Source organism: Manis javanica, chromosome 2 (genome assembly GCF_040802235.1).
Source record: "Manis javanica isolate MJ-LG chromosome 2, MJ_LKY, whole genome shotgun sequence".
Taxonomy (NCBI): Eukaryota; Metazoa; Chordata; class Mammalia; order Pholidota; family Manidae; genus Manis; species Manis javanica.
The window spans coordinates 29,459,816-29,475,138 of NC_133157.1; the positions used below are offsets into that span (position 1 = coordinate 29,459,816).

Consider the following 15,323-nt stretch of genomic DNA (forward strand, 5'->3'; position numbering starts at 1 on the left):
GAGTGTTGGCAAGGGCCCTTGCAAGGGCTGGGTCAGGGGACAACTGGCAGGGCACTGACAGCCCCTGCTAACCTGGGTCCACTGGTATACCTTTCCACAGTGAGCTACTTTACAGACATGGTTCTCAGACTTTCCTGGACATGAGAATGACCTGAAAAACTTAGAGAAGTGCACATCTCTAACTACCCACCCCCCACCCCTGGTCTGATTATGATTGGTGGTTGGGTTCAGGAGTCTGAACTTTAACAAAGAGCCCAGTCATTTCAAAATGGGCCAGAGTGTGAAAATACTGTGCTGGTGAAGCCAAAGATGGTGAACTCATCCCAAGGTGGGATAACCAGCATCTCAGAGAGAAAACTCTCTAACTTAACCTTAGATGGACTTTACTTTCCCATGTCCCATTTTTTCAAATATAAGCTTTTTCTCATAAAGAGAATATAATGAGTATGTGGATGGGTTAGCACTTTGAGAGTCTGATTCTGGAAAATCACTTTAAATATGGGTACTTCCAACTGATCATGGCTCGGGAATAAAGATGCCAGATATCTTTATGCTGGAGTGACCATACTTTTCCAACAAAGGTGTGATGAGCAAGAGTGAACTTACAGTGAAGATGGGTCAGAAAAGTTGCCAGTGGGACAGAAAAGGAAGTCATTGAACCTACATGTGCTGGTCAGGAATAAGGGAAAAAAGACCTTCAAGTTTCTGCTAAAAGAAATCAGCACATGGATCAGGGCAGCTTTGGGGAGCCTCCAGGAGAGACCAGCCATTGAGATGGTCTTTCTCAAAGTTGCCTGGTTATGATGAGAGGTGACATGGTAGTTCTAAAAGCCATTCACTATACTCATAAGCTTTTCAGCAATGTCACCCCTTTGACATTTTTCTTATCTCCTACGTATTAGGGAGAGTGGACCCTGGTACCAAGGGCCCCAGGACCGTGGCACCTGTGTCTCTCTAAGAAGGATATTCCGCAGTCTGGGAGAGAAAGTTATCCCTTGAAAAGTAAAAACCTGGGCTCATGTCTCATCTCCTTGGCTCCAGTTCTCAGCAGCACTTCTCTCTGCCATTTTGTACCACTAGGAAAGGTATAAACTTAAAATATCTAGGAGTGTTCTGGTTTCCCACAGCCCTTTGGATAAACACATTGCCTAATATGGCCTACAAGGTACTTACATCTGGCCTCTCTCTGCCGCACCCATCTCCTCTGTCACTACTCCCTCCTTATCCTCTTAGCTTCAGTCTTATTAAAACTCTTTCAGCTCTTCAAATTCTCAGCATCTTCTCAGGTCTTGGCCCATGTCAAACTGCCCTTTGTCCGGAGGTACGCCTCCCGGGAGCCTGCTCCTTCACTTGAGTAGCGCCTCCCTAGCCTTGAGGCATTTGTCTAAATGTAACTTCCTCTGGGTCGCTTCTCTGACCCCTTTGCTAGGCGGGCCAGAGCTGTTACAGAATCCCTGTGGGCCTTGGCCCCACCTATCCAAAGCTCCTCCTCACTTCACGTTCTTGATGTAAACATTTGGAAATTCTTTCTATACTTCTGCTTTTGAAATTATTTGGCTATGAATAATCTGCTACTGATTACAACTGTGTCAAAAGTTACACAAAAGTTGGGTTTGGTTGCCAAATCAGTTAGTGATCAGCTGTGTGACCTCAGACAAGTCACTCAGAGAGGTTTCTCTAAATCTCAGTTACTTCATCTGAAATGAAAGATTTGCATAAGTGATCGAAGGCAGTACAAGATGCCTCTGTTGTTAATTGTGGGGAGAGATGTTTTCAGTGGTGGTAAGTGCATGGGGGTGGCAGTGGGGCATAGATTTTTTTACTCCACAGATAGAATATGCACCACAGAGCTTGAGAACCACTGGTAGATATTCTGGCCAGAGCTGCCAGTTGAGTGGAAAAAGATGGTTCTAAAACTGAAAATAAGAAGAGTCATTATTTCACATAATGAACAATGTAATAACCTATAACCAGAGAAAGGAAACTCAGAGCACTCAAATATATTTTCCTAAACAAGACTGGCAATTAAAGCAGGGTTATAATGATTTATAGTAAGGCCCCTTGAGGCTTGTTGTTAGTGATGATTATTTTTACAACACATAGTGGTCAAGTGTTAGAAAAAGCAACCTTCACTATTACTTCAATTAATTCTTCTCTGAGAAATGATGTGAAACTTTGGGCTTTTTGTGAATATGAGTTTTCAAATTACAGAAGAAGTAACCACTTTCTACCTTTGTATAAAGAATTCTGTATTTCATAATAGACACATCAATAACAGAGTGCAATATTTTAAAAGATATTTAATTTAAAAAAAGCAATTTAATTTTATTGCTGATGGAAAAAGTAACCAAGTTCCATGTGAAAGTATGTAAATCCCAACTCCCAGAAAGGAACACTGCTTTTTTTGTGCACACTTTTTCTTTCTAGGTATACAATACTATAGGTGTTTCCAAAAAGACAATCATATTTACAACTGTGCTACAAAATTCAAACAGAGATGTTATCTGGCTTGGAGGCTGTCATCTAATGCCATGACCCTAAACATACCTGGCATGTCTGAGAAGTTAGTGAGGTTTATGGTCCATAAAAACATTTCCTGTGAATTAATTTGCATGAAGAAAGAGGAAGGAAAAATGAGGACCAAGGATACTCCTGTGTCTGTCTTAGGTATTGGTCCCCTCCACAAGTACACGGATTCATGTCTAAGCCCTGTAAACAGAGAAACACAAGACACGGCAGCACCTCACTGATGCTCAGGTGAGAGGAAGACATAGATTTGGGGAGCAGCACTTCCTCCCACCATCTGGGTAGAGAAAGCACCTGGCTCAGCTGTTAGCATCCCCTATAGGAGCAACACCAGCAATGACAGGGCGAGGCATCTTTATGTGGCTTCTTTGCTTGAGGAAATGGATGCGCACGGCTGGAGCTGAGGAAGAAAACTCCCTAATCCTCTGAGTAACCAGAGCCAGGAGACTGCTTCAGGAGCATAGGTGACAATCCCAGGCTTAACCAGGGGAGACTGTGGGCTGTTGGAATCCTCCATGGGCAGGTGTGAGCAGTAGGCAGTGAAAGTTTTGCTCATACTGATAATGTCACTGTCATCTCTATTAAGTGTCTGAAGGCCAGAGAAACTCAGATTATATACTGTTTTGAATCCATTCCCTCAACTATCTAATTTGAGAATTTCTTCATGGAAGCAAATATTTTTTACAATATCATATTTATGGATGCATAGTTTCCCACTTTTTGAATAAAGGAGAATTTTTTGATCCTCTGCAGTTTATCATAAGGGGTTTTTCTTTTTTTTATCATAGACTATTTTTTGGTAAAACCTCACAGCAAAATCTGTCACATCCATGAGTATGTCTGCAGGATAGATTAAGAGTGTATTTGGGGGGTAAAAGGGGAACACAAAATCTTGAAGACTTTGGCACACAGTGCCAAGATGCCCTCCCTACAGGTTGCTATTTTAGCCTTCCTTTCTTCACATGTGATACAGATTGCTATTTCATACTTCCTCCTCTGAGCATTCTTATACATTATATTTTTTATATGCTGTGACATAGGTCAGAATTCGAAAAGGCAATCATAAGTTGAACCATCACAAATTGAGGACTATCTGTAATACTCAAAACTCTTAAAGGATGGCATATTGTAGACAGGGAACTTCACAGTTCAACATTTCTGTATGTTTGAATTCTCACCTTTGAGCTTATCAGAGAGAACTTCCTTGCCCAAGTTAGTTGTCCACTAGGAAAAGTTCACTTCTTCAAACTGACTATGAGGCCAATCATTATGCTTACATATATGCACTGGAAGGAACACAAGACTTAAAATTATGTTAAATTAAAATCCCTACTTTAACACCTATTGGCTGTGTGGCCTTGAGAATACCAATTAACTTCTCTGTATCTCAGTTTCTTCATTTGAAATTTAAAAAGACAAATTCCTATTGCAGAGGGCCAATATTATCCTAACTGATGTTTCTCAGGACTCCATTTTTATAAAAGAATACCATGCAAATGTCAAATATGTATAGTTAATGCTATGATACCATTACTGGGCATGTTTTTAAAAATCTGAACTGAACAACTCACATCTTGAGATGTCTGCAGTTACGTATTCCATTAAAATGTCAACAAGAGCAAAGTGGCTCTCATTTGACCTCATCCTTGTGCTATTCAAAAATCCCCCACATTATTTTATAGTTACTATCATTACCATTTTTAGATTACCAGTAAGGTTGTACATCTTTTCTTACACATACTGAAGATTTTAATTTTTCCCCAGAGTCAGATTGGTCCTCTTAGTATCTTTGAAAGGGTGGGTGGAGGGAGAAGTACACCAGTGAGGAGAACAGGATGGGAGTTACAGGAAGAGGGGGCTGGGAGGTCCCCAGTCCCAGCTCCTAGTCCCTCCCATGGAGTCTGACCACCTGATTTCTGCCAGACCCATATTTCCTCCTCTTGATCTTTCATCCTTCCATTTTATTGCCTTCACTTCTCTTCTCCTCACAATAATTTATTTCAACTAGACCTTGCTCCTAAAACATCCAACTTGGGGAGCCTCAATGCTGAGAAACAGAGGAGCCCTCAGTCATTCAGACGAGCATCTGAGGACAAGGATAAAGGGTAACAGCCACCATATCTCACGTTTAAAACCAACATTGGATTTTGGTACTAGGAAAACCAGCTGTTTAGATGTTGGCATTGTCCTTTTGCTCCAGAATTGCAAACACTAGTCAAAATGAAGTTCTTACAGAACTTCATGAGATTATTTATCTTCTGGCTGGGATTTATAACAATCATCTGGTAGGTTTGAGCTGAGAAAAATGAGTTGTCAAAAACAGGCAATAAAAATTGCAAGTACAAGCAAACATCAAAATGATAAAACTCTCGCATCTGTACATACCAAGCAACAATTGCATTCATTATGTCCAAACTCCTGGTACTTAATATTGTCTGCCAAGGAATCTAAGTTCCATTTGGAGATCTGCTGTTACCAAAAACATATTTGAAAGAGAACTGACTGTTTCAGTTGTTCATGATTTTACAAAAGGGATGGAGTGAAATTATCTTCAGAGGAATCCACTGGAATCTGGAAAGATTTGTCAAAGGAATATTTGAGTCCTAAGCATCACGGAAAAATACACTGATATTATTGTGAGGACACAAGAGATCTCCAATGGCTCATATTCTTATTTTTAGAGAAAAAATGCCTTAATCACCAATTTGGTGTGGAAATCCTCCTTCTGTAGATCCTCAAGCATGAGAGGGGGTTGCTGAAATGATAGAGAAGAGGAAAGTGGGAGAGAAGGGGAGAAGATCGGGAATGTGCTGAGAGAGAGAGGGGCAGAGGGGGGAGGGAAGGCGGAGGGGGGGAGAGAAAAACCGGACTAAGGATGAAAAACACAAAGAATACTTGATTATTTGGATCAGTACTTTTATTTTTTAGCTAATTTTTATAAGTACATTTATATTCTTTAGCTATTTTTTTGTAAGTGCCTTTATAATCACCAAAAAAACACTTTATATCAAGAATAAAAAAGATGAGAAAGTAGATGTCCTCATCTTCATTTAAAGGTTGTTAATTTTTTTCTTCTTTTCTTACTCCTTCATTCTCTAGCTTTTATCTAGGTTAGCATTTGTTGTTTTTGGCTTGCTCTAGGGCCAGATCAGTGAAAAAAGCTGTTGGTTAGAAATATTGTGAACCAACTTGGAATTTTAGTGTTTCTGGATTTCCCTCTCATCAGTGATAGAAAAGGTTATATCTGGCCCTTAAACTCATTCTCATGTGAATGGCTTTCCACTTAAGAGGGGCTCTGGTTAGCATGGCAAGGTACGTTTAAAGATCAGGTGATATAACTGGGTGATGTACAGAAGAGACATTTTGGGGAATATCTACATTCAAGGGCTTAGTTTCTGCAATCACCTGTGTTGCCCACTACAGACCATCTTCTGAATCCATTTTGCTGACTTTCCACCGTTAACTTTCTTAATTTACAAATTTTGCTCTCTCTCCAGTGACATCATAACCTCTCATTTGGGTTTTAACACTCAAGGATTACCCAGAGCAATGTTCCCTGACTTGTTGCCACCAGGAAACCTTTTACTTTACATGCAGCTTTGTCAAACCACTTCTCTACCACTGTTTAGCCTTCTGGGTGTGTCCCAGGTAGACTCCTACTTTGTTGGCATGTTTGAATTTTAGAGGTTGGTTAGCATCTATTGTCCTCACTAACTGCTGCAAATAAAACACCCCCCAGTCACAATTCTGTGCTTGTACAGTTAAAATCACCAAGAGAATTCACATCAGTGCTCCACGGTGGGTACTGTGTGTCTCTCATTCACACTCTCCATCCCTCACACACATTTTGCGCATGGCCCAACAATCCTGACTTTGTTGAAAACTTGGTGAGATCAAAGTTCCGGAAGCCTAGTATATAAAAAGTATGCAAAAGGAAAAAACACAATGCCTCGGGTTGTAGGGTGGGGAACAGGTACTGGATAAATGAGTGTTGAATGAATGAATGCATGCATGGCACAAAGATGGCACGAAAACATTTCATTGCAAACATGTACAAACAAAGGGTAAGTTTTTCTTTCTTTTTTAATTCACAGGTGAGTTGAATCAAAAAGTACTGAAAATAAGAGTGGTAACCAAATAAACTGATGATATAGTGGACCTAGATGAGTAGAGAAAGGGTACATGTCCGTCTCAGTAACAAGGTTTGGGCTTTAATGACTATAGGGATAGAACATGAGGACTTGAGTTAGAACTGAGATTCCTTTGGAAAAGCCAGAATGCCTGAAACCTTGCTTTTTACTTCAGAGAAAGACTGTTCTATATAAATCCACCTGCTGGCAGAGGAAAGTTACAAGGAAGGTGAACTTTGACTAAGTATACTTTGGAATTGTTCAAATTTGGGTTCTGAATATAGATACCTAAGCCAAGAGAAATAGGGATACAAAATCCCTCCAAATACTCTTAAGCCTTAAGGCCTCAGAAGAAGCTTCACTAAAAATAAGGTAACAAAAAAATAAGAGAAACGATTCATCATGAGCAGACAGTAGACACAACATACAGAAGGATAGAGATACTAATAATTTCAGATAATAGAATAATCTGAAAGAATATAAAGGAAATAAAAGCTATAAGGATAAGAATACTATAAAAATAGGCATGTTTTAAAAAAATGTACATAGAATGTTTAGAAATTTAAAAAAAGACAGGGTAAAAGACAGAATATAGAAAGAATGAGAAGATCTAACATAAATAGAAAAAGAGAACAGAGAATTAAGGAGAGAGAATATTTGAGGATGTAATGGCTGAGTTATACAGAATTGGTACAAAGATGACTTTTCATATTCAAGATGTAAAACAAGTCCTAGCCAGTAGAAATTCATGCTTAAATATATTATACTGAAACTTCAGGACACAAAGAAAAAGAGAAAAATGCAAAAGCAACTGGGAAGAGAAAGTAGATTTGTAAAGAAGAGTAGTAAGAGAAGAATTTTCACAGAAACAGTAATAAAGGCCAAGGGGGAGAGGGTAATGGATTAACACTGTGGAAGTTCTGAGGGTAGAATATAAACTATGCAATCTAAAATTCAGTCCCAAACTAGATCACCATTCTAGATTAATTGTAATATAAAGAAAACTTCAGATAATATTAAGAATGCTTACAACTCACTAGACCCTTGCTGAAAGAACTATAAAAGATAAATTTCAGGAGGAAATTAAACACTGAAGGAAAGAAAGAAATAAAAGGAGCAATGGAGAAGCAAAGAAACTGATGAATACATGGGTAAATTCAAAGAAGCCCTGACTGAAAACATTAGTGAAAAGTTTGAAGATACAAAAATCAAGAATGACACCCAAGATTCAAAGATCTAAGATCATTGATTGTTTAAGAGAATCATAGAGATATTGGTTAACCTCCATTTTGTTAAGTTTATGTATTTAAAATTTAAGAGTAAGCTTTAAAAGAATACAAATATAAAGTATAATTTACAACATAAAGTAGTTTTAAAACAAATTAAGTAATCTCATCTAGAAAGCAGAGAACAGAAAAAGAAAAGAAATTAAAGTCCATTTTTATAATTTAATGCTGAAGCACTCTATATATTCCCTTTAAAATCAGCAACAAGGCAAGGATGTCCTCTACTAGTGCCTATATCAAATATTACACTTGAGGTCTTAGTCACAGCAACAAGACAAGAAAAACAAATTAAAGTCATAGAAGTTGGAAAAGAAGAAAGAAATTTCTTTTATTTAAAAAAGAAACTACCACTTGGCAATGATGTAAATGTTTTAAAAAATTTAAGAAATATACATACATACTCATGAAACTAACAGAATTTAACAAAGTTTCTTCAAGGAAATTGATATGAAAATTTCATATTGTTCCTGTAATGCAGCAATAAACAACTGGAAAATATAACCATCCCCCAGCAATTCCTCTGCTAGTTATCAATCCATGGGAAGCCGTTGCACACAAACACATGGACACAGAAATAAGGATAATTTCTTCAAAAAAGTAAAGGGAAAACAAAAAAGAATCAGCCAAACTATCCCTCAACAGGTATATTCACCCAATTGGATAAAATGTAACAATTAGAAAAAATAAATTGCCAGTCTGGATAAATCTCAGGACCATAATGTTGAATGAAAAGGCAAGTTGCAAAAGTAAAGTACAATATGGTATAATTTATGCAAAATATCCCTAAATATTATTTATGAATATATAAACTTGTAAGAAAAATATGAAAATATGTATCAGAATCATGCAGAGAAATGAAGCCTCTAACTTAACATATATAGTCACTCCTAGGTCCAGGATAGTAGGAATTCAGCCATATCTGTAATGTTTTACTTTCCTTGAAGAAAATATTTGAAGCACATACAGCAAAATTTTAAGATTTGGTCTTATACCCACCGGTACAGAGATGTCTGTTATATTTTTTCTGTTTGAAAATTTCAAAATTAAAAAACAACAGTGAAAATACATACATTGATCAAATTGACACTGTAACCAAGTTTTGTTTTGTTTTTTTAACCAAGTTTTCTAATATCCCTGTTATAATGGCTGGAATACTGTAAATAAACAACAAATGCTATTTTTATTTGTTTTTTCCTCCCATTGGATCTTATTCAAAGTTTTATGCCCAATCTCAGAAGCAACATTTAAAAATTTTTTTCTAATTAAAAAATTCTTCCTTTTAATGCCTTTCACTCATTTCTCCCACTCCCTACCCCCAGGAACCACCCGTCTATTTTCTGCATCTGTGACACTCACGCACCAATGGACACTTGATGGTTTCCATAACTTGGCTATTATAAATAGTGCTGCAATGAACATGGGGGTACGTGTAACAATAAGTTTGATGAATGAAATACATGAGAGTCATGAGAGCCACTTTGAGATTCACCTCCTCCTGTCTCAATTTCTACTTTATTCTATTTCACTTCCTATTTTTCTTTCTCCTGCCTGTTTCTGAGAGGAGTCACTGATACATCTTAAACTTCAATGCAAAAGAATAATAATTCAGCAGAAAAAAGAGCAAACTATCTTTCCTTTCTCAGATTTTTAGATTGATGTTTTTGCCAGTTTTAAGGCATAGAAAGACTGATTTATGCCTCTTGTTGCCCCTACCTGGACAAAAATCAGAATGCTCAAGATTATCTAGCTGACTATGTAGAAAGCTGAAGTTATTTCAAGAAGTAGAAGATAAAGATATATGTTGCGCTGATTTATAGACTTTGTCTAAACAATGTATGCACTGAAAGTACATTTTTGCTAATAGAAGTACTGGTTTAACCCAAGTGTGTCTGTTGTCACATGGGTAATGAGCTGTACTAGTCAAGTTTATCGTCCACACATTAGAAAGATGGAAATCTTCAGAGATAGAGCTTCCAGCAATAAATTAAATCTCTTACTTTGTGGTTTGGTTCCTGTTCGATTTTTAAGAAAATTTAAAACAAGATTGCTACCAGGAGGATAAAGATGATGACAGATGACTTATTCCATGATTTTTCCCAGCTTACTTGAAAAATTAATTTTTCTTATAAGAAGGAGAAAGGGTAACATTGAAAAATGTGTGCTGTAGCCTTCTACCCTTTCCCCCATGAGTGGTAGGAGAAAGGAATCCTTTTCCCTCATTACAATTTCAAAATGAACAATAGTAACAAGAACCCACAATATACTTAATATATAGTTATTGCCTGGAGTTATTCTTGGCCTTCTACAATGAGTATTAAGAGTATGTTGAGAAATGAGTTCTTTTTCTTACCCTTTCAGAAACTTAGCATAGCTTGAATCTATGAGTATTTTGACTTAAATTAGCACCTCTGTCCCAACCTAATCTCCTATGTGGTGAGGTTCACAAACATCACCAGAAAATAAGTCATCAAGTAATATTTGATCATTTGAACTACACCAAGAGATGTCCATAAGGTGAAACTCAAGGATCAGCCAAACACATATACTTCCTGGACAAAAATCAGAATGCTCAAGATTATCTAGCTATGTAGAAAGCTGAAGTTATTTCAAGAGGCAGAAGATAAAAATATATGTTGCGCTGATTCATAGACTGTATTTAAACAACGTATGCACTGAAAGTACATTTTTGCTAATAGAAGTACTGGTTTAACCTAAGTGTGTGTCTGTTGTCACATGGGTAATAAAATGGATCAATATGCATGTTACTCGCACACTCAGCCAAATAGATTCCACAAGAACATGCTACAGGTAGTTATCCACACAATTACACAGAAAGAAAATTCTGGAAACTTTCCAGGTACTTACACAGAAAGAAAATTCTGGAAACTAATTCTTCAGCTCTTTGTCATATTTTAAACCCAATTATTAGGATGAAAATCATTCTGTCAGATGCCCTGTTTCTTTGAGATATCAGAAATATCACCCCCTCTAGTGAATCAACATCTTATTTTGAGATAAACTGTTGTAGGTTTTTTTTGCACCATATGATTTCAAATTACCTAAAATTTCTATGTCTTTGTCTCTTCTACAGCAAACATTAAGACAGGGAGGTACAGTGGGAAAGGAGTGCAAGAAGTTTAACCAAAAAGATGCTGGAAACACTGTTTGCTGGTATAAAGCTGGAGCAACTCAACAAAATCATTCATGACCAAAGAAATTGCACATTATATAAGCTGTCAATACTCCACTAACAAAAAATGCCATTGGAGGTAATCAATTCTAAATTTTTTTCCCTTTATTTGGGTTCCAAGGCAAAAGACCATCAACTGACATCATCTGTTAACTGCCTGACTTATTGAATCCTGAAACATATTGATTTTTTAAAAAGTTTAATTAAAATGCTGCATTTATAATTAATAATTCATTCAAGTCATTCCTGAAAATAAATGACACTTATACTGTGCCCCATAGATGAACCTTCTTATTCTATGGTTTCCTATTTAAGAAACACTTTGTATGATTTATTCTTCACTAATATTAGAGATATTAAACTTTAATTGTCAATCATAAGATTAAATAATTTTACAAAATAAAGTTCTCAGCACTAAAACTGCTACTATTATTCCAATTTGTTCATAAAGAAAAAATACACATACCTCAACAAATATAAAGCACGGAATGATGGAATAGCTTCGTTGAGTGTTGTTTCCTACAGCCATTGCTTACACCATGGAGCAAGGCTACACCATCTGAAACTGTCCAGGCTGAAAGAGAAATAGGTAGCATGGTATAAGAATCATATATTTATCAGTCTCTTAGGTATTTACATAAAAATATCAGCTACCCTCTAGATAAGCAAGCTGTGTACAGACAGTGCAAAACAGTGATCTACACAGTCAAGTCAGGCTAGCAATCATTTCCAGGAAAAGAAAATATGTATCAGCCATCAACAGTCTTAGAGCCTATGTGACCAGGTCAGGAGCCCCTGTGCACACAGCTGTAGCGAGCAGAACTGTAATTGCCCAGCCCTGCACAGTGCATTAACCCAGAAGATTGCCTTTGTGCCATGAAACATAGTTTCTGCTACAAAACATTTGCTCTTGTCCATCCTACATGGATCTCCTCTATCTGCATCCAATCCCCCCAGTTGCAACCTAGAACCTGTTTACCTCTGCTCTTGCGTCTCCCTTTGGAGCCGACATGCAGTACATGAAGGTGTCAACCTCTGACTTTCTTGACCAGTTTTTATCCTGGCTCCCTTGACTACACGGCTATTAACTACTCTGGATTAATATGTCACTGATGCCTCGCCCTGGGTTGACTCAGTCGTGTGTGTGCATGTGTGTGTGTTTCCATCCCAAACACAAAACACTGATACCATAATATGTTCTCTTAACTCACAGGAGTGGAGTAGCTCAGCAGCAACAGATTTAAAGTATTTGTTAGAACATTTTTGTCCTATTTTGAATTGAAAATATTGTTGTTTCAGGAGATAGTTAGTTTTGGTTGTTCTTAAAAACAACAATGACAACAAAGTAGATTTTGGACTTTAACAAAACTTCCAAGGCCAGGTAGAAAGAATTTCCATTACACCTTTTATTCTCTACCCAAAGCAATACTTAACATGTTTCAGGTATCTGCTCTTGAGAGTTATCATTTTTTGCCTGGTCTGTTTCTATGTCATGCTTCCCAATAGTTCCTATGCATTGTGCTATGAAGGGACCAGTGACACTAGTCCTTGTGAGTGGCCAACTGCACTTGTCTTAAAGGTCATTAATTAATGTTAATTTTTTTAAACTTGATTCTACTTTAACTAAGACCTTCCCTATCTTTTCCAGAATGAAACTTTAAAGTACATTTCTTCTCTTTTTGAGATACCAATTTCTTACTTCTCAATGAAAACTTTCTCTGATCAGATTTAACATTGTGTGCAATATTAAGGCCATACCAATCACAGTGCTTAAATTAGGTTTTAGGCAACTTAGTTTTTTCAATTAAAATTGGTTGTCAGCTGTTATAAAATAGTAGACATAATAAATCTGTTATTTCACCAGTCCATTTTGGAATTTAGAAGAACTATTTTTTTTACAATTAGAAAGAAACCCATATGTAGAACACACACTGAGTTGATTTGGCAACCATGTACTGTTTTCATTTTACCTTTACTTAACCCAAATGTCTCAGAATTTACTTAGTGTTTATGATTTAGATAAGTCCTCCTGCTAGCATCAACTAAATACAGTGCCATGTATCTGAACATTTTAATCACCTCAAAGTAGGCAGGGGCACCAATAAAATAAAGGCATCAGACACCTAGTATTTTAGATGACTTCTCCATAACAATTATGAAACACAGCACCAAGATGGAGAATACAGGACAAGCTTTGAGGTACCATATAAAATTCTCCGTTATCTTCTCTGGTCCAAAATATAATCCAGCTTTTTATATGTGTATGAAGAATCAGGCATGTATCAATATGGGGAATATCACCTCATTAATGCTGTATGAAGGCAGAAGTCCAGGTTCGCTGGCCTCTGAAGCTACCTGGCTGGGGAAGAGCACTTTTGCTGGGCATCGGTAGAGTTCAGCCTCCCCAGCAGGCCTCCTGATGCCACCTGGCTGGGAGGGGGAGCGGTACCTCTTTACCGCTCCCCACGTGGCCCCCACTGACACTGTGGCAAGATGGCCTTGTTACTGCCAGGCAGCGGTGAACTTCTGCCTTTGCATTAGGACCCCAGTGAGCAGGGAATAAGGGTCCCTCATTCCTGCCTGGTGGGGATGAGAACCCAGCCTCCCCAGATGTTCTCCCTGACGCTGTGGGAGGTGAGAGGGGCTACTCATGCCTGCCTAGCATGATGTAGGACAGTGTTTTCCAACCTCATCACTGTGAAACTGTGGGCGCCAAAATTCCTTGTTATGTGCTGAGCACTGTTGGATGTTTAGTTACATCCCTGGCATCTACCCCCTTCCCCAAGCTGTGACAACTCAAAATGTTTCCAGACATTGCCCTCCAGGGGCTGGGGAGCAGGGGGGGTGATAGGAGGATTGAAAGCAGAACCCCAGGACATGAGCACTTTGAGCCGCTGGAGAGCTTGCTTTGCCTGGAATGGAGCCCAAGGGTTTGCTCAAAGGGACAAACCTATTCCTGCTCAGTAACTGACAGGGGAATCTGGGAATTGTTGAAGTGCCTTATTGGCACGTGGGGAAACAAAGAACAACTCAAGCTCAGAGACCACGACTGGGGTAACAGTAAAGTTAGGATAAGTGGACTCTGAACACCAGAAGAAAGCAGGGCTTTTTTATCCATTAGGTACTAAAGACCCAATTCTGAGGGCCTGTGGGCTATTTAAGTGTCCATGAAAATATATAAGAAATGAACAAAAAAGGGCACCAAATCTACCCAAAACCAAATGAATAAATATGTAAGTGTATGCATAAGAATGTACTATTGTTGCAGCTTCATTAATTACTCAATTTAGTGTTCATAACAATTTAAAAATGATTTATAGGTGAAATTTTCTTAATTCTAAAAATTCCTTCACAGAGAAACTACAGATAACTGTAAATGGGTGACTCAGGGGAACAAGTTCAAGAGAAAAGTGATAAATATCTTCTCATTTTGTCCCAAAATAAAACTTTACTGCCAGATGTGGATTACTCTTCATATGTTTACCACCATATGGAGCGAGGCCTCAAAAAGCGAGTGCTGGCAACAAGCTTAAATGACCTTAAAATAGCCCTGGAGGGATTTTGCTTCCAGCCAAGAGAAAGTAACCAGGACTGGATTTCATGCCTGACACAACTGAAAAATACAGACCCCATAAATGAGACAATGGTATTCAAGGCACTGGACATGAGGCAACGAAGGGCAGGGATTCCTGAAAGATGGAAATAAACGGGGAGCCCTGTGAGCGCTCTAGCTTCCTTCCTGGAGCGGACCTCCAGGCCATGGCGGAGGGGGAAGCCCAGAAAGGTGGTCTCCCGGAATGGAACAGAAAAGAGCTGGGAAGCTGGGGAGGCCTGAGCAACTGAAGGTCACCAGGCAGAGTACCAGAGAGAAGGCTGCACACAGAGAGAGCTGGGTGGCTCTGTGGAGAGTCCCCCTTGAAGCTTCAGAGTACCGTAAGCAAGGGAGGGAGCTACCCAAGACCCAGGAGAGAAACCATCCAAAGGACTGGAATGAATCATCACCAGGGTTCACACGGCCCAGAACACTCTCTGTTCCCACCAACCGAAATGAAGACTCCCTACTCACCAGAGGGCAGGTAGAGGACTTCAGTTTGGCTAACTAGCAACTCCAGTGTGAATACCTTTCCCATTCAAGGACCACAAGAGGCACTGAGAAGTGCTCCTTAGAGAATACTGTTTGTTGGTTGTGAA

At 38.5% G+C, this 15,323-nt stretch overlaps 1 protein-coding gene across 3 annotated transcripts in view; it reads right to left on the reverse strand.

The window, feature by feature from the left end:
- The window catches only part of PLPPR1 (phospholipid phosphatase related 1), a 252,593-nt gene that overhangs the window by 111,825 nt on the left and 125,445 nt on the right, over positions 1-15,323 (reverse strand). For all 3 annotated transcript variants that reach the window (XM_073226971.1, XM_037017711.2, XM_073226970.1), the window contains exon 2: positions 11,599-11,706. In XM_073226971.1, the coding sequence (XP_073083072.1) occupies positions 11,599-11,661 (63 nt within the window). In that variant the 5' untranslated portion in view covers positions 11,662-11,706. The remainder of the gene's footprint in view (positions 1-11,598; positions 11,707-15,323) is intronic.